The sequence below is a fragment of the Mustela putorius genome, unplaced genomic scaffold (genome assembly GCF_011764305.1).
Source record: "Mustela putorius furo isolate JIRA1106 unplaced genomic scaffold, ASM1176430v1.1 tig00537335_pilon_pilon_pilon, whole genome shotgun sequence".
NCBI lineage: Eukaryota > Metazoa > Chordata > Mammalia > Carnivora > Mustelidae > Mustela > Mustela putorius.
Genome location: NW_025422457.1, coordinates 5,920,790 through 5,946,099, shown reverse-complemented (window position 1 = coordinate 5,946,099; position 25,310 = coordinate 5,920,790). Strand labels below are relative to the sequence as shown.

General features: G+C 36.2%; 1 protein-coding gene across 3 annotated transcripts in view; it reads right to left on the bottom strand.

The window, feature by feature from the left end:
• Nucleotides 1–25,310, bottom strand: part of HMCN1 (hemicentin 1) — a 485,682-nt gene that overhangs the window by 180,642 nt on the left and 279,730 nt on the right. For all 3 annotated transcript variants that reach the window (XM_004767964.3, XM_004767965.3, XM_013064227.2), the window contains exons 25-35: nucleotides 24,733–24,828; nucleotides 22,083–22,277; nucleotides 20,924–21,054; nucleotides 20,411–20,558; nucleotides 19,109–19,235; nucleotides 18,053–18,207; nucleotides 9,746–10,024; nucleotides 8,962–9,243; nucleotides 8,128–8,236; nucleotides 6,997–7,166; nucleotides 5,698–5,852 (exon numbers count right to left, since the gene is read on the bottom strand). In XM_004767964.3, the coding sequence (XP_004768021.1) occupies nucleotides 5,698–5,852; nucleotides 6,997–7,166; nucleotides 8,128–8,236; nucleotides 8,962–9,243; nucleotides 9,746–10,024; nucleotides 18,053–18,207; nucleotides 19,109–19,235; nucleotides 20,411–20,558; nucleotides 20,924–21,054; nucleotides 22,083–22,277; nucleotides 24,733–24,828 (1,847 nt within the window). The remainder of the gene's footprint in view (nucleotides 1–5,697; nucleotides 5,853–6,996; nucleotides 7,167–8,127; nucleotides 8,237–8,961; nucleotides 9,244–9,745; nucleotides 10,025–18,052; nucleotides 18,208–19,108; nucleotides 19,236–20,410; nucleotides 20,559–20,923; nucleotides 21,055–22,082; nucleotides 22,278–24,732; nucleotides 24,829–25,310) is intronic.

Sequence of the window (25,310 nt, the reverse complement as noted above, 5' to 3'; positions counted from 1 at the left end):
TCCCCACATCCTTACCAACACTTATTTCTTGTCTCTTTGATAACAGTCTTCAAACAGGTGGATGTGGTGCCTCGTGGCTTTAATATGCATTTCCCTGATAATTACTGATATAAAACACTTGTCCATGTGCCTGTTGTACATTATATGACTTTGGAAAATGTCTAGTTATATCTTGTGCCCATTTTTTAATCAGATTGCTCATGTTTTTACTATTAAGTTGAGCTCTTTTCATACTTTCAATATTAATCTTTTATCAGATATATGATTTATAATTTTTCCTTCATTTTATAGGTTGCCTCTTTATTTTGTTGGTGGTTTCCTTTCTTGTGCAGAAGCTTTTTGGATTGATGTAGTCCCACTTGTTTATTTTTGCCTTTGTTGTCTTTGATTTGGGAGTCAGATCTAAAAATTCAATGCCAAGACTGTTTTCAGGAAGCTTATTACCTTTATTTTCTTAGAGGAGTTTTGTAGTTTCAGGTTCTACATTCAACTCTCTAATCCATTTTGAGCTGATTTTTACATAGCATTTAAGATAGCATTCTGATTTCATTTTTTTGCCTGTGACTGTCCAATATTTGCAACATCATTTATTGAAGAGAGTATCATTTTCCCATTGTGTATTCTTGACTTCTTTGTCATAAATTAACCAACCAATATATGTCTAGAATTATTTCTGGGCTCTCTATTCTGTTCCATAGATCTATGTATCTGTTTTTATGCAAATACCAAACTGTTTTTGATTACTACAGCTTTGTCATACAGTCTGAAAACAGCATGATGCCTCCAGATTTGTTTTTCTTTCTCAAGATCACTTTGGCTACTTGAGAACTTTTGTGGTTCCATACAAATTTTAGGATTGTTCATTCTACTTCTGTGGAAAATGCCACTAGAATTTTGATAGGAATTGCACCAAATCTGTAGATTTCTTTGGGTGATAGGAACATTAGAACAAGATTAATTCTTCCAATCCATTGTCATGGGATAATGTTCCATTTATTTGTGTCTTCTTCAATTTCTTTCATCACAGTCTTATATTTTCTAGTGCACAGGACTTTCACTTTCACCTCCTTGGTTAAATTTCTTTTTATTCTTTTTCATGCAATTTTAAATGGACTACTTTCTTAATTTCTCTTTCTGATAGCTTATTAATATAAAGAAATGAAACCACTTTTTATATATTGATTTTGTACCTCACAACTTTGCTGACTTCATTTATTAGTTCTAACACTCTTTTGGTGAAGTCTGCAAGATTTTTTTAATACATACTTTTCAATTTGGATGACTTTTATTTCTTTTTCTTGCCTAATTGCTCTTGATAAGACTTCTAATACTATGTTCAATAAAAGTGGTGAGAGTGGGAATACTTGTCTTGAACTTGATCTTAGAGTAAAAACTTTCAGTTTTTCACCACTGAATATGATATTAGCTGAGGGCCTGTTATATATGGCCTTACTTATGGTGAGCTATGTTTCCTCTATACCCACTTTGTTGAGGGTTTTTACCATAAATGGATGTTGACTTTTGTCAAATGCTTTTTCTATTGAGATGATCATGTAATTTTTATCCTTCATTTCATTAATGTGGTGTATTACGTTGGTTAATTTGTGAATGTTGAAACATACTTAAATCCCTGGAGTAAATTCCATTTAATCATAGAGTATGATCATTTTAATGTTGATAGCAACTTCAGTTTGGATGCATTCTAAAACTCCATATTTTTGGACCCCCACAATATTTTATTTTTGATGTCATATTTTACATCTCCCAAAACTATTTATTGTAGTTATAGTTTATTTTACTGTTTTTGATTTTTATCTTCATACTGGCTTTATAAGTAATTAACCCACTACCTTTACTATATATTTACCTTTACTGATAACATTTTTACTTTCATATGTTTTCTTGTTACAAGTTAATATGTTTTTTGTTTTGTTTTTTTTTGTGTTTGTTTGTTTTGGTTTTTTCAGCTTAAGAAGTCCCTTTAACATTTCTCGTAGGGACAGTTTAGTGATGATGAATTCTTTTACCTTTCACTTCTCTAAAAATCTCTTTAGTCTCCTTCAGTTGAATAATAACCTTGCCGGGTAGTATATTCTTGGTTGGAAGTTTTTTTCCCTTTCAGCACTTCAAATATATCATGCTATTCCTTTCTGGCTTTCAAGATTTCTACTGAAAAATCAGCTGACAGTCTTATGGGGGCAGGGTTCCTTTGCACTTAACAGATGGCTTTTCTCTTCTGCTTTTATGATTTTCTTATCTTTAACTTTTTACATTTTAATTATAATGTCACTTCCTGTGGATCTCTTTGGATTTGTCTTATTTAGAATTTTCTGTGATTCCTAGACCTGGATATCTTTTTCCTTCCCCAGTTTAGGGAGGTTTTTAGCCATTATTTCTTGAAATGTGTTTTCTGCCCCTTTTTCTCTCTCTTCCACTTCTGGAATCCATATAATGTGAATGTAATTCCAGTTCACGTTGCCCCACAGGTCCCTTAAGCTATCTTCATTAAAAATATATATATATATTCTTTTCTTTTTGCTGCTGTGTTTGAGTGAGTTCCACTGCTGTTTTCCAGGTCACCAATGTGTCCTTCTGCTTCATCTCACCAGCTGTTGAACTGCCTAGTATATTTTTCAGTTTAATTATTGTATCTTCAGCTCTGTGATTTCTGCTTGGTACTTTCTTATATTTTCTATCTTTTGTTGCAGTTCTCATTATGTTCACACGTTCTTTTCCTGAGTTTAGTGAGCATCTTTATGATCATTACTTTGAACTCTTTATCAGGTAGATTACTTATTTCCATTTCGTGAAGGTCATTTTCTGAGGTTTTGTTCTGTTTTTCCATTTGAAACATACTCCTGTTTCCTCATTTTGCTTGAGTCTCTAAGTATTGGGCAAAATAGCTATTCCCAGTCTTAAAGGAGTGGCCTTGTGTAGATTAACCTCATTGCTCAACCCTGCCCTAGCTCTTGGTTGTCTTTTAGACTTTGTGACTGCCTAAGTAGCCTGATTTATTCTTGACAGGTTCCAGTTACTCAGGGTATTCCAAGACCTATCAGTGTTCCAAGGAAAGGGATCTCAGTCAGCTCCTGGTTTCATGCTGCCTAGAAGCCAGATCCCTAGGCAGCACTTTAAAAGTACACAAGTATACACAGTCCCATAGGACTGTAGATGTAAACCCTGCTGCCCTTCAGACCAGGGGATCTGGAGGTGTCCCCTTGGTGACAGTTGCAAAAATGAGGTATACAAAAATGAGGTATACTGTCACCCCTCGGTGACAGTATACAAAAATGTGTATGCCCCTTGCTGGGAAGTACCAGTGAGCTAGCAAGGCCAAGGGGGACACAAAGGTGGTGTTTCCCTGCATTTGCTCCCTGAGAGTGCCTTCATAGCCTTTACATATGTGGCAAACCTGAAGTCTGTCTCTCATGTTGAAGTTCCAGGACAAGCGGATGGGCCTTTTTCACCACCAGGTGTGTTCCAGTTTATTGTGTGCAATGCATTGGGTATGGTAGCTTCCCAAGAATGGCTTTTCTGATTATTGTTATTATCCCATAGGGCCCTGCAACATAAGCCCCTCGGACTACTGGGTCCAGGCATTCAAGGGGTGTCCCTTGTGTGGGCCATGCTTGCCTGTCAGCTTTAATGAGGCAGTGGGAAAGTATCTGGGGTGAGACATGCCTGCAGTTTTAGCAAGGTAGGTGAAGAATGCTGGGAGACAGAGCACCACCCTCCCCATCTCCACTTTAGCAAGGCAGTGGGAATTTGCTGTGTCTGCACACATCTGCTTTTACTAGCAAGATGAAGGGAGAGTGCAAAACTGGTGACAGACAGCACCTCTGTTCTGGAGAAAGTCCCTATTGGTCCCTGTCCTTCTGGCAGATGCTTTAAAATTAACAAATGAATCTCCTTCACATATAGTCTAGTCTAGGCACTTTTCAAAGTTTTGGACTAGGCTGCAGAGTAAGTAAGTCTGCATGTGAGTCATTTAAAAGTAGTATCTCAGATCATGGCAGTCCTTTGGGTCTCTTGGATGTAAGCTCCATTGGTTTCCAAAGCCAGGCATTTTATGGCTTGTCTCTCCAGTACAGGTCCCAAGGGTTGTAATGCCTGACAGAGGGAGTGAACCCCATGCTCCTCAGGGAGAAGCTGCAGACTTGTGAGATCCCTCCCTATAGCGAGTTGGTATGGTATGGTGTTTAGCAAGATTGTTTCTCTGCCTCTTCTCTCCATCTTGATGTTGCCCTTTTATCCTTTGTTGTGGAGGAACAGTTCGGCTAGTTTTCAAATCTTTTTCAGAGGGAACTGTTCTGTACATGGCAGTAGATTTGGTGTGTCTGTGGGAGGAGGTGAGTACAGGATCTCCTTACAGTATTGTTTTGGACCATCCCCGCCCATATATCTACTTTAAATGTCTTCATTACTTTATTGGGGCCAGTAACTATCTAAAATGAAAATCTGATTATGTCCCTACTCTCTTAAAGCTCTTCAAAGCTCTCCCATTGGTTTAAAGTAAAAATAAAACCATTATTATTACTTAAATGTCTTCTACTCCCTTGTCTCCTCTAATACCACCTCATCCTGCTCTGTTCTTCAGTCCAGTGGCTTCCTGTCAGGTCCTCCGGAAGTATCATGCTCCTTTACTTTAAGCTGTTTGCTCACACAGATCTCTGGAATACCCTACTCTGTTTTCTTCCATTAATTCGCTTGTTGAACTCCTCCTATGTATTCTTCAGAGATCTGCTCAAAGGCTTTCTCTATGAATTACCTAATACCTAAAGTCTTTCCACATTATCTGTTCTTATACTTCATATTTTCTCTTAAAGTTACTCATTACAGCTTACAATTAAACTTCTATCTGATGGTGCAATAAATGACTATCTCCCTGCTGTATGTTTTAAGGCTTCATAATGAATCTCTCACTAACATGAATGTATAAGATTAGTTCCATTGGATTTGGAATAGGAATAATAAATGAGCAGATACCCATCATTTGTACTGGGGAAAGAACTCAACACATTCTTCATTACTGAAAACTTACTACAAGCAAAATTCAAGTCCGCATTAATCAAGTATCTTGATCCTAGTAGCAAAATCTATTGATTCAGGATTTTAAATGGATAATTTAGATTATCTAAGTATGAAATAAATCAATCACTCTATCTATCTATCCAGAAATATGTAATGAGGTACATTTATATGCCAGGAATTATACTCAGATTGAAGGGTATAGAAGTGAATTTATTCGGACTGAATCTCTGCCATCTTAAAGCTTTTAAACTAGTTAAGATTTTTTAAAGACTTATTGCACTTAGGTTTATGTAGATACTATTTTATCTTAATCTTATCCTATGGTATATTGGAGATACTCCGAGTCAGTAATGATGAACACCATTCATTCACCCACAAGACACCAGTTTTTCAGTATTTAAAACAGGCATAAATTGAAATAATAAAAATATCAACAAATACATTAAAATTATCATTGTTAATGTTATTAGTCTTTAATGAATTCCATTCTTCAAATCAAAATATTAAGATAAACTCTAAAAAACTCTAAGGAAAACGTATTATTTTGATAAATTTTCTCTAACACCTGTCCAACAGGAATATCTACAATTCAGAAAGAAGAATGTGTTAGTTCTGGGAAGATCCGTGTAGATTTCACATTTGGGGCTCAACAATATTTATACTTACCTTAAGGTTTCCTTGGGCAGTGTTAATAGGTTGGCCATCTTTTAACCATGTGATGGATGGATTTGGAATGCCATTGGCGATGCACTGCAAGGTGATAGGCTTGTATTTCACTATGGCTCTCTCAGAAAGGCCTGAGGATTTGATTGTTGGAGGAACTAAATTTAAGAAAGGAAGGAAGGAAGGAGAGTGGGAAGGAATGGAAGGACAGAGTGAGGGAGGCAGAGAACACAAACCATAATCAGTGGGATCAAGTACTTAAAAATCTGGATACAAGAACCCAAAACTTTAAAATTTAGAAAAGGGAAAATTCTTATTTTAAGAAACAATGAAATAATTTTATCCCATGCATTTAATTTACAGTTTCCTTTCCTAAGTATGGATCTCTAGTTCTCCAAAGAAGATGTGTTTATGGCAACTACAATCCACATGTTTCGCTTAAAACTTTTGGTGTGTTTCCCCAATCTGTTCTGATCCTCCCTTTCTCTAGAACTACCTCGTTCAATCAGGGTAGGTTTCCTCTACCTGTATGTACACTGCATGACTCTTTGACCCCAGCAAGGCTGACTGAATACAGAATGGGAACATGATTTAAGCTGGACCTGCCAGATTCCCTCCCTCAGCAATTGGAATTGAGACTGAGAAACAGGGTTAGCTATATTTCATCCCAGGATTGAAAAAGCAGAAAAAAAAAAGTCTGCATGGACAGAGGGGGAAAATGTTGATGTTCATAGAAACCTCTGCTAGAGCTTCTAAAGGGCTCCCCAGTTTCTCATTGCTGCCCCTCCCTTCCCAATTGGCAGGCAAGCGAGACACATAATGCCCCGGCCAAGGGTTGTCTCTGTCATCGTACTAATGGTTCTGAGTCTTCTGTGCCAGTTCTGTGAATACCCCTATCTACCCTGGATCCTGCATAACATCTTAGCCCCCATTTCTGGAAATGACTTTATTCACACTCCCTCCTGTTCTGACTAACCCTGGAGAGCTGACACAAGCCCTTTACTTGGAATTCGCTGCCTGCCTATTCTATCTAATTAGGTTTCATTCCTCAAACCTAAGTAGAATTCTCTGTGGAATACACTTCCTAACATTTGAAGTGTTTATATTAATTTACATAGATCTCTTGGTTAAGTCTCTGTCAGTAAAGCGCCTTAAGATTAATCTGTTATTTTTTAACATCCTTTATATTGCTTTCCACAACTCAAGAATTATCTAGATTCCTGAGCTAACATCTGAGTTAAATAATGACACAATGCATAAATTAATTTTAAATATAATGCTCATGTCCCTTCTTCAGCATACCATGAATAGTAACTTCAAATTCCTTCCTGTGGTCACCAGCGATGTTTGTCGCCACACAGCGATAAAGGCCTGTATCTGATACTTGAGCCTGGGTAATAACCAATTTGCGTCCATTTAGTAGAATCTTGAATCCATCCCTTTCATCAATTATCTGGCCATCCTTTAGCCACCTATAGAAACAAGGCAAAAAGAAGTCTGGAGATGTATTTTAAATAACTTAGTTCCTAAAAGATATGTGTGTGTGTGTATGTGTGTGTGTGTGTGTGTGTGTGTGTGTGCATATCTTAGAGGAACTAGATTTATCGATATATTAAATGTTTCTACACATACCTAGATATGTAAATTCTCAACTGCATAGTTGCCTAATTCCCTGTTTGCTCACTCTGTAAAATGAACTATAATGTGGGAAAGAAAAAAGTCAACCTGGTCCAACACAGAAGTTAGCATGGTGTTGGAAACCCAGTAGCTCTGCGTTTCCTTCATTCTTCTATTTATGTTGAAGTGTCCCTAAAGTGTATTCACTTCAAATGTTTAAATAACATTAACCAGCAAAGAGAATACATTCCTAAAATAGCTGCAAAATAAAACCCTGAAATCATAGAGCATATTTTCACATTTCATAGGAGTTATCATTTTCCATTTTACTTTGTAATTGTTTAGTAGCATATTTTATTCTTTTAGTTGACTAACTGTTCCTTTGCATGTCTTGCACCTTAGAAATGAAGGTAAGTATTCACGAAATGCTTTGTGAACGACAGAATGAGAAAAAAGAACTGGTAAACACGTATGCATGGTGGCTTCCTCTATTTTCCTAATAATGTCCAGTACATTTCTTTTTATTGTGTGCCTCAAGAAGATCTGACAGATACTGCTTATTAGTCTGTCTCTATGAACTGAAAATGTCACTTCTAGGAGGATAAATGGAATTCCTCTAGTTGAACAGATTGAAAGACGATGTGATTATTAAGCAAAATTTGCCTTGTATATAGAGTATGTCTTTTTAAAAGAGGAACATGAAAAATGTAACTTTATATGGCCACCTTTTAATGACACAGAAATTTTTTCAAGATAGACCTAAAACGCTCAAATAAAGAAGTGGGAGGTATTTAGAAGACATACCAAAACCCTTACATGATAGTTGGTGTGGGAGAGCCTGTCACTTGACAATCTAGCTCCAATAAGTTATTAATCATCACAATGAAGTAAGATGTTTCGTCTCCTCCTTCTATAGCTGGTGGCACTAGAAAACAACAGAGATGTAACATAGAAATAAATGTATGTACACCAGAAAAAATACACCACTGGTTTAAGCAATACTAAGTTGCAGTTCAGAAGGCTGACAAGTATCCTAGGAATCTGATACACGAAGGGGATTTGAAATGGAAAATATATTTTATCATACACACTTGCTAAGATCAATGAATGTATCTTTGACATGCTGTGGAATTTTCTCAATTAATCTAGCACATTGGTACTGCTGCTACCGTCTCAATATAAAGTTGGTTCATATTTTATGTTGCTTATTTTCATAATAAGAAGAGAACCTCAAAAATTGGACCTCTGCTCAAAAAGCTTTCAATTTACAGAGAAACGGAGACTAAAAACACTGCAAGACGACTTCCCAAGGCCCAGAGACTATTTCCTGCACTAGATTTAGCATAGTACTCAAGACAGAAGACCATGTTTTCACTCACTGCAATCAGATATTGTCATAGATGTAAAACATATTGGTGCACTGAAAAATACAAAGTGTACCTATCAAAATCAGTGGAATATTTATGTGGGTACTTAGATCTTGGGATTCTGATAATAAATCCACCACTTAGTAATGTGCAGTCCAGAGTTGAACAGATAACTGAACCTTCTCTAAGACTGTTTTTATTGTTCTACAACCAAAAAAGCATTTAATAAAATGGTCAGGTCTTGCTGTGAACCTGGAATCCAGAAGGTGGCATCCTTATTTACCTAAGACATCAACTTCGTATTTGATTTCCTTTTCTCCTGCCACACTGGTAGCCACACATACATACTGTCCCCGATCAGCTTCTAGGGCACTCCTGATTTCTAGTTTCTTCCCACCAGCTTCTATACGGATGTTGTCACTGGGTTTCACAGGTACACCATCTTTTAACCAGGTGAGGACTGGAGGAGGGTTCCCCGTAGCTTTACACTCTAGGGTCAGCGAATGAGCAATTACCACTTGCTTATTCAGAGGCACAGCCAAGTCACCTTCAATCATTGGAGGAACTAGGTAGAAAAAAGTAATATTTCAGGCATCTTTGAAATCCTAATGAAATAAAGGGGATTTTGTCTTCATGTAATTTGACCATAGAAACTAGCTACATGTCTGTCTCCTTCAAGGCTATTAAGGAACGAATTTCTTGGGTTAGTTGATGGGCAGCTATCCTAAATATTGTGGGATACTTTGTACCATGTCTGGCTTACAAAGGGGAAATAGTAGAGAAGGATCTTAGTCCTAACAACTACTTTGCCTTCTTCATAAAAACCAAATGGTCTAGATGCCCCCTGTGCCATGGGCAAAGGGTTGGCAAATGAATGGGCCACTTCTTGTTAACTGTAGCTTTTTAAACTATTTTTCTAAATCATGGGACAATTCTGTCAATTCCTATCCATGCATTTTGAAAATAATGAAGCCTTCTAGGATATTATTAGTGAGTGAATTAGACGTTGGCGTATTAAAAAGCATAGACAGAAAGGCATATGGTGAAACCATATATTTTCTCCTTACCATAGACATCCACATGGAATGATTTTTCAGCAGTTCCAGCAACATTGGTGGCATGACATGTATATGTTGCTGAATCAGAGACCTGTGCTCGAGGGATATGAAGAAATTGTCCTTTATCAATATAAAGTGCTTGGGAGCTGGGAATGACTGGCTGGCCATCCCTATGCCAAGCAATGGCAGGCATCGGCAGTCCCCGCGTTTCACATTCCAGTTTAATTATGCTGTTGATCAATGCTGAAATTTCTGTGGTGACATTCCCTCCTTTAATACTAGGTGGAACTGTAAAGGATTTCAGAACAGAAACAAGTTTTCTAAGCCTTAGCATCGCATTAAATTCTTGTATGCTGCGGATGTTTAAACAATGCATTTAAAATATTTAGGAATTAAAGACAATTAGGAGGTCAATGAATCTACGGATAATAAATTGCCTGTCTTTTCAATCTTTATCACCTTCCTCTTGGGTTTCAGGTTTCAGTTAAAGCAAAAAGTCAGAGTTTCAGTTTCAGGAGTTCATTTAAGTCCAATAGACCATAAGACAGTAACTAAGAAAGTTATGTTTAACAAACAAAGCAAAACAAAACATAACCAAACATAACCCCACTTAAAGCCGATAGGATACGTTTGACATCAGCCCAAGGGAACAAAAATGTCAGATGTGGGACCACTGCATGCCGTCTTCCCACAAAGTACCCAAAGGTCTAAGTACAAAAAGGTTCTTCAGAACCAGCTACTGGAAATAGCTGTGGAAGCTTTAACTTTTGCTTTTTACTGGGTTTTGTTTTGTTGTTGTTGGGTTTTCTTAGGGTTTTGTTTGTTTGTTTTAGCTTCCAAGAGTTCATTCACTTAACTTTATTCATCTAATTGGCTACATGTGTATCTTCCATAATTCAGCAACCACTTTCCTGGCCACTCACACCATATGAGAACTCTGCTCTTGGAAAAACAACTCAAGTGGCTCAGTCCCTGCTACAACTTCTGACTGTGGTCATTCCAGGATTGTGCTATAATTGCGAAAGGTTAAAAGAAATTCAGTGGCATGTGCCCGAATTGGGAGCGCCTTAATATTATCCTATTAAACCCTGATTTTAGAATAAGATATGTTATAGAATGTGTTCCTTATGGCTGGGCTAGGGTTATTTGTTTTAGGAGGACAATCACAGAGGTAAAATAACTTTCTCATCCGATCAGATCAAAGGCACACATTATCAGCATGACTTCTCATGATGATGTTAACCTCAACTGGTAATCTGGTTGCAGTAGCTTTTGCTAGGTTTCTTCACTGTAAAGTGCTCTCCTTTTCCCCTTTTTTGGGGGAAGGAATCACTCTTTCCAGCCCATACATATGGGGTGGGGAGTTATGTTCTACGTACATAATTTATTTGGAATTATTCTCTATAATTTTGTTTCTCCTCCCCAATTTATTCACTTTATTTATATCATATGAACTCATGGAAATTTATTTTATACTGTGGGTTATAATCTAATACTACTTTATTTAATTTGTTGTTCAAACTGTTTCAGTTTTGATCAGTGGAAACTATTTCTTTGGTTCCTGTTCCTTTGACATATCCATGTCATTTGACTATTTTGATACTTTCGTACTTTCTGACCCTACTACATGTGGCAGGCTCATCTTGTCTAGTCCCTGCCCCAGCTTTAGGATTAATCATTACTCTAAGAAGTCCTGGCCCATTTTAGTAGAAAAGGATTTTAGAAAATAGAGCTGGGTTCTGAATAGGGTACCTTAATATTTTCTAATAATCATTCTTAGAACTGGCTCACAGTGACAAACACTCACCTGCATATTTTTTTTTTTTTTTTTGTCACACATAACTTAAGGAAAGAGCTACTATACTGTGAAGTGAACACGGTGGTGGAATAATTTTCTTATAAAGTGGCTTAATATATAGCTCAGCGAAACCAACTATGGTTCACAGGCAAGGCATGGAGATGCTGAGCTAAAAATAGTTTTTACATTTTTAAATGGTTGGGGAAAAAAATCAAAATAATACTAATAATATTTTGTGACATGTGAAAATTATATGAAATTCAAACAAGTGTCCATAAAATTTTATTGGGATATAGATACACTCATTTGTTTATAAATTGTCTATGGTTATTTTCTTTCTCTAATAACTGAGTTAGGGTAGTTGTAAAAATAGCAAATACATATTTTTATTGCTTCTCACTGCTGCTCAGCTCACCATAAATTTAAGTGACAGTTATAACTCAAGAAAATTTCAAGTTGCCATGCATATCACCATACCATGATATTTTATTTCATTTTTATTATCCGCGCATACTTCTCACATCAAAAGAAGGAAGGAAAAGAAGACTTTAACACATCACATTTTTAAAGCATGACACAGTGTGGATTATTATGTTCTAAATCAAGTGGCAAAGCATTGTTGTTTTCTAGTTGTAATAATTCTATAGCTGTTCTGAAACATTACAATATACACTAACACCACTAGACTAAGCACTTGTCACATTACTTCCAATTCAAAACAACAGTAGGAAAAATCAGAAAATGTAAAATGGACTGACTCATAACAGAACTTCTTCACAAAAACAAAAAGTCAAAATGAGGTTATAATCAAAATAAGTTTCTCAGTGGTTCATATGTTCGCCAAGCAAGAAAAGCCATTTACCAATAGTAATTTAATTAAAATCAGGAATGATTACAGTCAGTAGTCACAGAAATGTGTCCAGAGAAATCTTAAATCTTTGTTTAAGATTATGGGCCTTTCCACGAGAATCAGTGCTTGAAGAGTAGAGAATGCTGGGAACAATACTGACAGTTAATTTTTTTTTTTTAAGATTTTATTTATTTATTTGACAGACAGAGATCACAAGTAGGCAGAAAGGCAGGCAGAGAGAGAGAGAGGGAAGCAGGCTCCCCCCCGAGCAGAGAGTCCGATGCGGGACTCGATCCCAGGACTCTGAGGTCATGACCAGAGCCAAAGGCAGCGGCTTAACCCACTGAGCCACCCAGGCGCCCTGACAGTTAATTTTTAAAGGCAAATTTTCTGAATAATATTCTTGGCTCCTGACAAATCAGCAGGTATTACTGATACTGCTTTTTGTTTGAGGAATCAAGGCCAAGTTTGAATAAACTGAAGAATTAGTCTCTAAGAATAGTCTGCATGGAATGACTACAGACAAAAATATTTTCAAATAAGTTAAAAAACAAAACACGAATTCATTACAACCTGAAGTGGAATCTGCTAAGGTGTAGTGCCACTGATGGTGGTAAAAATATGTGTAGAGCAGAAAAGGCTTAGATAAATTTACAAAGCTAATTAAAAGGTAAGGTTTTAGGGGTGTCTGGGTGGCTCAGTCATTAAGCGCCTGCCTTAGGCTCAGGTCATAATCCCAGGGTCCTGGGATCAAGCCCCACATCAGGGTCCCTCTCCCATTCCCCCCGCTTCTGTTTCCTCTCTCGCATCTGTCTCTCTGCCAAATAAATAAATAACATTTTTTTAAAAAATGTAAGATTTTAAAAGTCTCTGCTCCTTGCATTATTTATCAGCAAGTCCCCTGTGTAAAATATTCATATGTTAATAAACAGAAGTATCCATGGGATCTTTTATCTTCCCTTATGGACTTCAACATCATCAGTTCCATGAATTTTCCTATAAGTAGAAACTGAATATAAAGATTGTCCTACCTCCTACTGTAGAGCAACTCAGTGCCTTAATGGTGGTAAATATATTTTAATTTTTTGAGCTCAGGACTGAGACTGAATGAAAAGAATTGTCTGAATTTTTCTGAATGAAAAGAATTGTCCTCAAACATTATTCTTGAATACCAATGAATGATTTGGGAAATTAGTTTTGCTATAAACTTGATAATGTTTCCTAACAATTCAACCTAAAATTACTAGACCAAAACAGCATTTAAATGCAAAATTTAGGGGCGCCTGGCTCAGTGGTTAAGCTTGTGCCTTAGGCTCAGGTTATGATCCCAGTGTTTTGGGATCAAGCCCCACATTGGGCTCTCTGCTCAGAGGACTGGAAGCCTGCTTCTCCCTCTCCCACTCCCCTGCTTGTGTTCCCTCTCTCACTGTCTCTCTCTCTGTCAAATAAATAAATACAATCTTTTAAAAAAAATTAAAAAGTAAATGCAAAACTTATACTAAGGTGTCATTTTGTTTCAATCACAATTAATGTCAAGCTGCTTTATAAATTTCCCATGCTATAAAAAAAACCGAGATCTCCATTCCCTGTAGGGAATTCACTGTGGATATATTTTTTGTGCTCAAATTTCAGTTTCAGCAATGTTTGTCAGACCTTGATGCAAATACAAAGGAAGTTTCTACATTCAAAGTTCAGTTCTCTCTGACAATGAGGACTTTCCATCTTTCCAACTTTCAAGGACATTCCAGCTTTCAATTGGAATTATTTAATCTGTGGTATGGTATGCTGAAAATTAATTATCAAGAGAATATAAGAGAATTCTATAAATGTCTTCGAAGCAATGGATATGGTCAATTAAAATTATGTTCACAATCTTATATTGGTATTTTATAGTACATATCTGCATGAAAAGACATTTTCCAAGGTAAAATACATAAGATTTCATTACAGATCAACATTAACAGATGATTATTTGCAATCAAATCTGACCTTCGATTAATTAAAATTCATCCCCTCCCAAAAGAATTCCATTCTTCTCATTAGTACGCTTGTACTACTAAAAAATTATATTTTTTTAAATTACCAGAAAAAAGAATTTCATCAATAGACAATAGGTAAAAATTTATTTCTATTTGATATATAAGTACCGATAAAATATCCTTGATTTTGTCTTATGGTCTGCAAAATCCAAAATATTTACTATCTTGCCCTTTATAAAAAAGGTTTGCCAAATCCAAGATAACTAATTAATACAAATTCAAGCCACCATTGTGAAATCTTAAGGAAGAGCATTTTATTCAGATTTAAAATTCTAATTTGGTTTTGAGGCTACTTATGTCACATGTTAATCTAGAAACACATATCAAACTTCTGGCTCAAGTTGCCTAAATCAGCTGGCAATTAGTTAGATGCTACACTAATGAAAATAAGAATGTAGGTTTAAATAAGTCCCTATTCTCCATGATTGTTTTACAAAGGCATGATATCATTGCACCTAAAAGGAGCTATTTTTTAAAAATCTGCCTTAATGAAGTTGAGAAAAATTACTCAAAGAACATTTCTTTTTTTTTTCAAAGAACATTTCTGATTGACATCAGAACAACACACCATCTACAGCTGAAATTTGTCACATAAATAAATGTCACTTCCTATTTCAATTTAATTCATATATGCTTTTCCAAGACCTTACTTCTGTCTGAGGGAAGTTGTTCTAGATAAAGGTTATGAACATACTGCACATTAAAATGCACTGCACATATGTAGTCAAAGACTTTTGTACTTTGGAGAGAGGATCTCAGACTTCCTAAACTCAAACATGGACCTCAGGTTAAATATCTTTGCCTCAGAACTAATAGCTGTCAGTTTACACAATCTCCCCAAAGGATATTAAAAGCTCTTTTATTTCCTTCCTTCTTTCACATCTTTCCCCCTCCTTTTCCTCCGCCATCTCTTCCTTTTTCACTCTCATTTTTTCTCCATTTCTTTCCTTATTCAGACACCACATGCATTTCTGCCTTTCAAGTACATCACCTGTTCTGCCCTCATGTTAATACGTAAATAAGGAAGACAAATGAATCAATCAACTGTGGTTTGAAACACATTCTCAGTCAGAAATCTACATAAATATTCCTCACAGTTAGTCCAATTATGGTGTCTGTTTCATTCACTCATAGGAATAAAAGCACTTTCGTAAGTGAAATAACATAAGCTTTAGATGACCCACTTGGAAGTGCAGACAAGCTTGCAGAGAAAGGAAATGCACTATTCCTGAATGATAATGCTCAGAACTTCACAGTGTTATAATGCCTTTCATCTCAGACAATCCTACAAAACTTAATCACTGTAGATCCCTCTCTTCTGGGTGCTTGAGGGCACCACACAGAGTTAACAAGAGGATCTGAAATACAAGAACCCAAGTCCTATGGAAATAGGTGTCTCACTGAATCACCAAAATGTATTCATCATAGTCCCCAGCAATAATACAACAACATAGAGAAGACTACTCAAAAGCCTAGGGGAAAATTTGCACCTATTATTTAAATGTCTGGTCCTGGTAGGAGGCCAGGAGTAGCAATAACACTTTTGTTTAACTTGGATTCAGGATTGCCAATCTTTCACTAATGTTACTCTTTTTTGGAGGGCATGTCTTTTCCTGACTGAATTCTTTCAAGGTTTCTATTTATAGATAGAAATGGTTTAAAAGCATGCGTTAAATAAAATCTCTTTGATTCAAGAGAGCTATTCAGTCTTTATATAAAGACACTAACATTAAAAAAGGGAAATTTCAAATTCAGTGAAGTTATATAAAAATCAAGCTAATAAGACAATATAATCACCAAGTAAATAATGAAAAACAAATATTATTTATTAAACTCTTACTATAAGCCAGGTAACCCAGTAAGGTATCTAGCTTTTGATCCTCACAATAATAGTATTAAGTAGGTGCTATTATTATCCCCATTTTACAGATGAGGAAACTGAAGATCAAAGGGCTGGGTAATGTGTCCAAAGGCACAAAGCTAGTGAGTGGCAGAAGCTGGATCTTAACTCTCCTACCTGTCTCAGAAGCACAAGTTCTTATTAATGACTAGACCAGTGCTATCCAGTAGAAATATAATGCTACACTACAACAAAAACTTACGATGTACCATATGCTGGCTAATTCAACATAATAAAAAAAAATAAAAATAAGTAAAACAAAAAATTAAAATTAAAAAAAGAAATATAATGCTTACCATATATATATAATACAAGTTTTTCTAGTGACCTTGTTAAAAAATTTGAATAGAAACAGAGGAAATTAGTTTTTATAATGTATTTTACTTAGCCCAGTATATACAAAATACCATCATTTCAGATGTTATCAATATAAAAGTATTAATTAGATATCTTATATTATATTTTCATATCAAGTCTTTGATATCTGGTCTATATTTTATACTTACAGCTTTTATCAGTTTGGACTAGCCACATTTCCAGGCCTCAAGAGCTTCCTGTGGCTAGTGGTTACCATATTAGACAGTGTATCACTAGACCATTCTTTCATTCAGCAAACATTTCTTGAGCACTACCATGTATCAAAGTAGGGAACCAGAAAAACAAAGCCCCCTGCTCTTGTGAAGTTTAGCTTCCTTGGAGACAAACAGCAAGTAGGTAAATAAACCCAGAATTAAGCAGTAACTTACCAGACAGTAATATGTGCTATGAAGAAAATAAACTCAGACAATATAATAGTGATTGGGTGATGCTTGGATTGGGAAGATCCTGTAAAGAGGTGAGGTTCTTAAAATATCTAAAATTTCTTGAGTATCATACACTCTGGAGAGACAGAAATTAGTGCAATAAGTAGAACCACAGTAAGCATGACCGGCCTACTGAGTTCTGTTCCTTTCTATTGGGTAATTCTTTGTGCCTGAAACGTAATGTTCTTGTGCCTTCTTATGACTCTTAAGTGTTTAAAAAAGAAAAAAGGGAATTCACCCTCCTCAGGAGATATTGGGACTTTTAGTGAAATGAGGGCTAAATCTTCTGGTGGGGATTTAGCAGGGAGAGAAGAGCAACACAAACATAAGACATTTAAAATATCTTCTTGTAGTCAGAATAAAGGCCAAGATGGTAGGAAAAGAGAAGAGTTGAATGGTTTGCATACCACTGGCTTCATTCAATTCATGCATCTCAACTCTTTTTAGAGGTTTTTTTTCTTTTAACCCTTTTAAAGATATAGACATTTGGTTTATTACCTATTAATCAATTAAGAAATACCTTCCCTCTTGAGCGACATCAACTGAAAATCAGCAGAACTCTCAAAGAAATCCTTACTCTGTGACAAAATGCATTAAAACTGGATGCAATGTTCTAGTCTAAAACACAAAAGACAGGCTCTTTTTTTTAAAGTAAGTAACATTCCAAATTATTCAGCATTGAATAAAAGAACAGTTAACATTAATTTAATTTAAATTAAATTCTTCTTTTCAACTTTTTTTTTTCTTTTGGAAGAGAGAGAGAGAGCACACACACCTGCATGCACAATCTCATGACCCTGAGATCAAGACTTGAGCCAAAATAAAGAAGCAGACACTTAACCTATTGACCCACCTAGGTGTCCCCTCCCATTTCAATTTATAGTGAGAATTGATAATAACAAAAAGCATAAGAAGACCACACTTACTATAGACAGTCAGTTTGATATCCTTGGCTTGTTTGCCAGCCCCACTGGATGCGGCACACTGGTAGCGCCCTTTGTCACCTCTTCGTGCATTCTTTAAACGCAGAACTTGTCCTCTGTCTAGAAGTTCAATGTTAGGATCTTCTAAAAATAAAGGCCTAGAAAAAATAAATTTTATTCTGTGGGTCCATTTTCATTTCATTTCATTTTCCTGTGTTTCCTCTCTTATTGGTCACAACAAACTTAAAAAGTTTACATACTTTACTTATACATAGTTGCACACTTTATTCTATATAATCCAAATCCAAATCTCTTCTCTTCTCTATTATTTTCCCCATTTTACAGATGAGGAAACTGAAGATCAAAGGGCTGGGTAATGTGTCCAAAATCACAAAGCTAGTGAGTGGCAGAAGCTGGATCTCGACTCTCCTACCTGTCTCAGAAGCACAGGTGTCTTAAGACACCTGCTCTCAAACCTATAATAATACTCGAACTGTGACCATGTTGTGAAAAATAAGTTCTCACAAATAATACAGATTACTGCAGCCATGTCAGTGTGGGCAAACCTCAGTAGCCCTTGAACGTGAAGTCTGGGAAATATTTACTCCTCTTCTGTGATTGTTTCTTTTTCTATGTTTAGAGAACCAGCCTAAGTATTCATCATGTCATAAAAATTTTCTTTTCTCATAATTCAAACAGTTCCATGTAAAGGTAAAATTATCTCTGCATTTGTGTCTTGCATTTTTCATTTTTTATTCTTAGTTATAGGGCACAATATTGAGTGTATAATAAATTTGAGTTTTCTGTTTCTAACCTCTGTGTTTCTAAAATAAATTCATAGCGTTTATAAAGTCATATAATTCATAAGAATGAAAGGTATTACAAGACTTTGAGACCAGCTTTTGAACAATATTATTCAAAACAATATTGTTTTTCCTTCATGTTCATTTAATAATACCTACATGTTTAAAGTAACTGAAAGGGAGAACATCTGCAAGCATTTTCACATGCATTTCGTATCAGTCGGACCCTTGCAACAAGTAGAGAAAGGGTACTCACTTGCCATCCTTGAACCAGTGAATAACGGGGAAGGGTGTGCCTTTGACTTTGCATTCAAGGGTGATGTCACGGTTGAGGACAACAGAGACTTCATTTGGAGAGCCGGCACCTATTATGGTGGGTGGGACTTGAACAAAGACATTTTGTCATGAAAATCCATGGCTTCCCAAAAGAGTGGAGGGAGGAAGAACAGATTATTTTTTTATCTCTACAATATTTCAATAAGATTTTAATATATTCAAATTTAGCATTTGTGTGGGTCTACAAATACAATATAAAAGGTATTATTGTGATATTTTATTTTTAATATTAAAATCTTATTTCTGTTTGATATGCTCCTAAGACATTCAAGTCAAGATACTGCGGAGAAGATGAGATATATATTCTTAGAGCTCATGAAGAAGTCTGAGCTGGAAATAAAAATTTGGGAGTCATCAGTATACAGAATTCAAAGTAAATGAATGCCAAGAGAAATCATGCCGATGTGACTAATGATAAAAAAAAATTAGTTTGTTTTTCATAGCCTGTATGTAAATATAATAAGAATACTTTTGGTAGAGGAAATGCAAAGTATTTCAGTCTCTGAGCAGACTAATGAGAGGGATTATTTTTATGCTGAAGCAGCTTAAAAATGGTTACTTCAATGCATCCTCATTCCCAGACTTTATTTCCACCCCAGACTTAGAAACATATGCCCATTTGGCTGAATAAAATATTGAAAGGAAGGAAGTCATTTTATCACAAGATTAGCAAATAGAATTTCATAAACTAAAATTACAAAACTTTAAATTTATGAGCACCCTTAAAATGATCGAAATGCATTATATCCCAATTCTTCTACCCACACTCAGAATCTTCCCCTTAGTTGATTGGGGCTGTGGTGATTTAGCTGTAAGAGTTCATCAGAATGCAGGGAAAGGTGCATTTGCTACTTTCTCCAGCTCAAGTTACAACCTAGCAGCCTCAAGTGTTGAGAGCATTAGTGAGTTTTACTCTGCATCATCCCATATAGTTACTTCCCAGAGAACTTCCTGACCATGTAATAGAAGAAATCAACAAGAGCAGTGTAAGATGGTACCAAATATTCACAGACATCTCTATGATAAATAATAACGTAAAATATTCTGTATCAGAGGATTCTGGGTAACCCATATTAAAAACAAAAATAATGAAAGAGTGAAACAAATAATATTTCTCTTATCAATTTTTTTAAGCTCTTTGTTCTTTCATAACTGTCAGCTCCATCCTATTATAAGAAATGCATCTGAAAATTGTAGGTTCTTAAAGGACTGTTCCCCTTACCTAACACCTCGATGTTAAAATACTTCTGAGAAGTGCCTGCAACATTAACTGCTTTACAGGAATAGCTTCCTGCGTCCTCCGGAGCGACTCTGAAGAGCTTTAATATCTTCCCATTATTCACGATCTGAATAGTACTGCTTTCAGTCACCTTCAAAGGCCAAATCGGGCAGTGTTATGTCCAGTCCTCACACAGATGCGCTACTAATAATTGACATGGAAGCTTTATATCATTATTAATAGGAAAGTCACATTTAAAAAAGATTTTATTTATTTATTTGACAGAGATCAGAAGTAGGCAGAGAAGCCTGCAGAGAGAGAGAGGAGGAAGCAGGCTCCCTGCTGAGCAGAGAGCTTGATATGGGGCTGGATCCCAGGACCCTGGGATCATGATCTGAGCTGAAGGCAGAGGCTTTAACCCACTGAGCCACCCAGGCACCCTCAAAAATCACATTTGAATGATTTATTTCAGAGGCAGCGGCAAGGAATTATGCGTATCCTGATGTCTTCACTTACCTGAACGTCATCTTTGTACCACATAATGATGGGAGAAGGCGTACCTTCAACTTCGCAAAAGAGATTGGTCAGCTGATTGACCAGCACGGATACATTTGTTATCTGTTCTTTATCTTTAATTACTGGAGCAACTGCAAAAAGAGAGGAGTCATGGCTAGATAATTTTGTAATAAATATTACTTCTGAGGTTTCTTTACACAGGCCTTTAGAAATCAAATTCTAAGATACCTGATAGCTAGAAAGGCTGGTCATATTCCAGCACATACCTTAACACAAAATGAAAATCTTGACCAATATATTTATAAATAACTCTTCTTAAAGTTTTACTTTAATTATCTTTCAGAGTTTTGAAGTGTGGATAAAACTTAGGATAAATTTAAGCAAGGAACTAGTTATTCCACATACCACTCAGAATGTAAACTGCTAGGGTCTTAATTAAGTCATGTGAGGGGGTTGCTATTTTGCTGATGGAAGTACATATCTCCCAGTGTCTACGGGAAGCCAATATCCATGAAATTTCCAAATGAACATAACTTTTGACTGATGCACAAATGTACAACTATTTCATTAAAGCATTACTTATAATAACAAATAATTGGTAACACCTGAATGTTCACCATTAATAGATGAAGGTTAAGGAAATCATGACATACCCATACAGTGGGATGCTAGATCAGTATAAATAAGAGTTAGGAATAATGAATAATTCCAAAGATGGATATTTTCGTAAAATAGACAAGGTTTAGCATAATGGATATAATATTCTCCTATATATGTACATTTTTATAGATTAAAAGAGAATAAAATATATATTCTTATTTCCTTGTTATGTATAAAATATCTCTGGGAAATACACACATGCACATACACAAACTTAATAAATCTCTCTGTTGTTGGGGGGATAAGTACATAGCTTAGTTTAGGTCATGAGACTTCTGACTATTCTGCCACCTGAATTTTAAATAAAGTCACAATAAATTACATAAAATTTGAAATTAATCAAGTAATGAATGCAATCAGATTTTCAATTTCTTGTTTAATAACATTCTATTCACATTAATTTTAAATAATACCACATTGAAAGAATAACTTACATATATAATAATTAGAAAATGTCACATATTCAACCGTATGATTTTGGTATTTTATCTATGTTTACCGTGGACTTTGAGGTTATATTTTTTTTCTGTGGTTCCAGCTTCATTGACGGCCACACAGATATACTCCCCATTGTCAGAGGGTGTAACAGAAGCAATGACCAACAATGTGCCATCTTCTAAGATAGAAATACCAGGCTCTCTGCCTGTCAGCTCTCTTCCATTCCATATCCATTTGATAGTTGGTTTGGGGGTGCCTAACCAAGAAATTAGAGTTTTGTGATATTCTATAATAAAACTAGGAATCATTATTAAATCTCAAATACTTTGAGGAGAAACAAAAATTTTGTTACGACTATAAGGTACCCTAAGGTACCATGCTACTTACAAGATATTTCTCCTGGCATGAAATTTCAAAGAGTTATGGTATTTAATGCCTCTAATTCCTGATCAGTCTTAACAGACCTATGGTCTCTAGGGTAGTGTTTGAGCCAGTTCTCTTTATCAAGACTTTCAGAAGACAGTAAGCAAACCAAAGCATTTTCTTGTGTGAGAGCATTGTGGGGAAAAAACTATATTGATCAAGTGAAGAGAGTTTGGGATAAAAATAAATGAAGAACAAAAAGTAAGAGGCTATCACAGGAACACAACACAAAGATTGCCCTACGAAGTAGTCATAAGTGCAGAAGCAATGCTCTATAATTCACACTAAATAGCCCAGATACCCTAGAGATGAGGAACTTCTGCTACTGACACATTTGGTGATTTCATCCTGTTAAACATAGGACAATAGGAACAATTCTTGACTTTTTATACTGAAAAGAAAACTGAGCAAGTGGAAGGCAGGACTGATTTCCTAGATTTATTTATGAGTAAGTGGAAGTGATGTGCTGCTGAGTAGAAGTGATAAAATCATCTTGAAGTATGTAATAGAGCCAAAAGTACATACCGGAAATAGACAAACATGAATTCTGTATTAAGAATGTATTTACTTAGCAAATAATGTATCAGGCACTAGTCTAAGTACTTTCAAAATTTTCTTAATACCTATAAAAATAAAAAGGATATTTAATGCATTTGTATGACATTGTTAATAATCTTATATTAAAGGATAATAACAAATGTTAACATTTTGGCACATAATCCAAGACAAATACAAAAGAACAGCAGAATATATAGAATGTGTCACTAAGGCTAAACTCAAGTTGAGTTAAGGAATTTTGAAAGTGACTATGAAAGTTGTACTTATTGCACTAACAGTGAAGATGAGAAAGAGAAGGTGAACTGACGGACTGCAGGTGTCTACGTTTTCAAAGAAAAAAGAGTTATAATCATGGCCTCACTTCTTCATATCCCACTCATTCCTTTATGCATTTCAATCAGACTTCTCAATGAATGCTTGTAGAGTGAATAAATGAAAAATTAAATGAACAATCCAGAGAAGTTACAGTCTCTTTAACTTATAAATGGTAGAACTGTCACATACAAGATCAGACTTGTCGCACAGAGAAGGAAGGCATCCAGCTACTTTAAATGGAATTTCACCTGGAATTATATCCCAGGTGAAAATGGCAAACCCAAGAGGTGGTTTTTCAAAGTGGAATGGGGAAGTCAAAACAGCTGGAAAAAGGGAAGTCCAGCCAGCGTTGGAGTCAGGGATCCAACAGAGAGCAAAGGGCAGCAGTGCCCCTGGTAGGGGTCCAGGAGCAGCAAGTACTCAAATACCCGACTTTAAACCCTTCAAAGGGTCTCTTCTCCAGGACTTGTCTCCTCCTTCACCACTATGGGGATAGTTACTGATAATTATTTTGGTATGTGAAAAGCTCATTAAAGTTCTCTAGTAATGCTTGCTAGAAAATAATCATTGGTGAGAGCTACTGTGAAGAGATGCAAAATCTTGCTACAGAAACAGGAAGAGCCATGAGGCCCTTCATCTGTCGATGCCTCCAGGAACAATCATTAAGGGGCCTTTGTGGGAGCGATGATAGTACCAACTGCATGGAGGTGACGGAAAGAATTCCGTGTGGACTTTGCTGGAACTGCTGCAAACACATCTGAGTCACTGTGGATGAAAGCATATGTGAAAGGATGTTCTGAACCACCTACTGGCATCCCAAGGGTGGTAGTGACAACGCCTCTTTCCCATCCCCCCTGAGGAGAGAAAAGAAGAGTTTCCTGCCAGGAAACATGGTGGGATGGAAACCCCAGAAATTTGGGAAGGTAAAAGGAGTTTGGATAAGCCTCAGAGTATCAAGGTAGAACCTGCCTTTAGGATTACCAGTAGAGGGTAAATCTAAGAAAAGAGGTTTTCAGAAGAGCAGTATCAGGAGTTAGTCTTAATTTATACTTCTGAGTGTGATAAGTGCAAAAAATTCTGAGTAGCTCCAGCTGTTACATTTTAATGAGAAATCTTATCAAGACCAAAGGAACTAAGAATTAACACGAGAACTAAGAATTAACAAGAACTACATGGGACACACGATTGATAAGGCAAGCTTGGAAGAACAGAGGTTTTTCCATTGAAGTAGATAAAATACCAGTGAGAGAAAAAATAGCTATTCAAAGAGGTGTTATTTAAAAGAGAGATTAATGTCCAAATGGTGTAACAAGGACTAACAAGTGGATCTTTCCATAAAGATGTTTTGGGTTCAACAGAGAATTCTGAAATAATATAACATTATGCTTATGCCCACATGTCCAAGGACTACATACCTTTTGCAGGACATGGAAATGCAATGCGTTCACTGGCCACTCTTTCTTGGAATGGGGTGTTATATGGAGGCTCTAGGTCTTCCAGTGTAGGGGGTTCTATTAGAACAATAAATGCATTATCACAGGCTTTCCTTAAGCAATACCAAACTCTCCTGCAGCACCATCAACCAGACACACTGGTGAACTGTTACCTTTCCTGACTCTCTTCCTCATATGACACATATTTCTAGCTGCCAGACATATCTACTTCAGGCTATGCAGCACACTTATCAAACTGCCAGAAAGATATGGTCAAATATTTTGCTAGAGAAGACAAGATACTGGGTGCCTGGGCAGGTGGCGGGGGTAGCCAGTTAATAGACGTGACTCTTGATTTTGGCTCTGGTCCTGATCCAGGGTCATGAGATCAAGCCCTGTGTTGGGCTGTGCTCAGCGCAGAGTCTATTTGGGATTCTCTCTCTCTTTCTCCTCTCTCTCTCAAATAAATAAAATCTTTAAAGGAGACAATTGTAGAGAGCATCACCCGGTTTTAATTTTCCGCACAGTACTTCTCACAATCTGTATTTCTTACTCTTTTC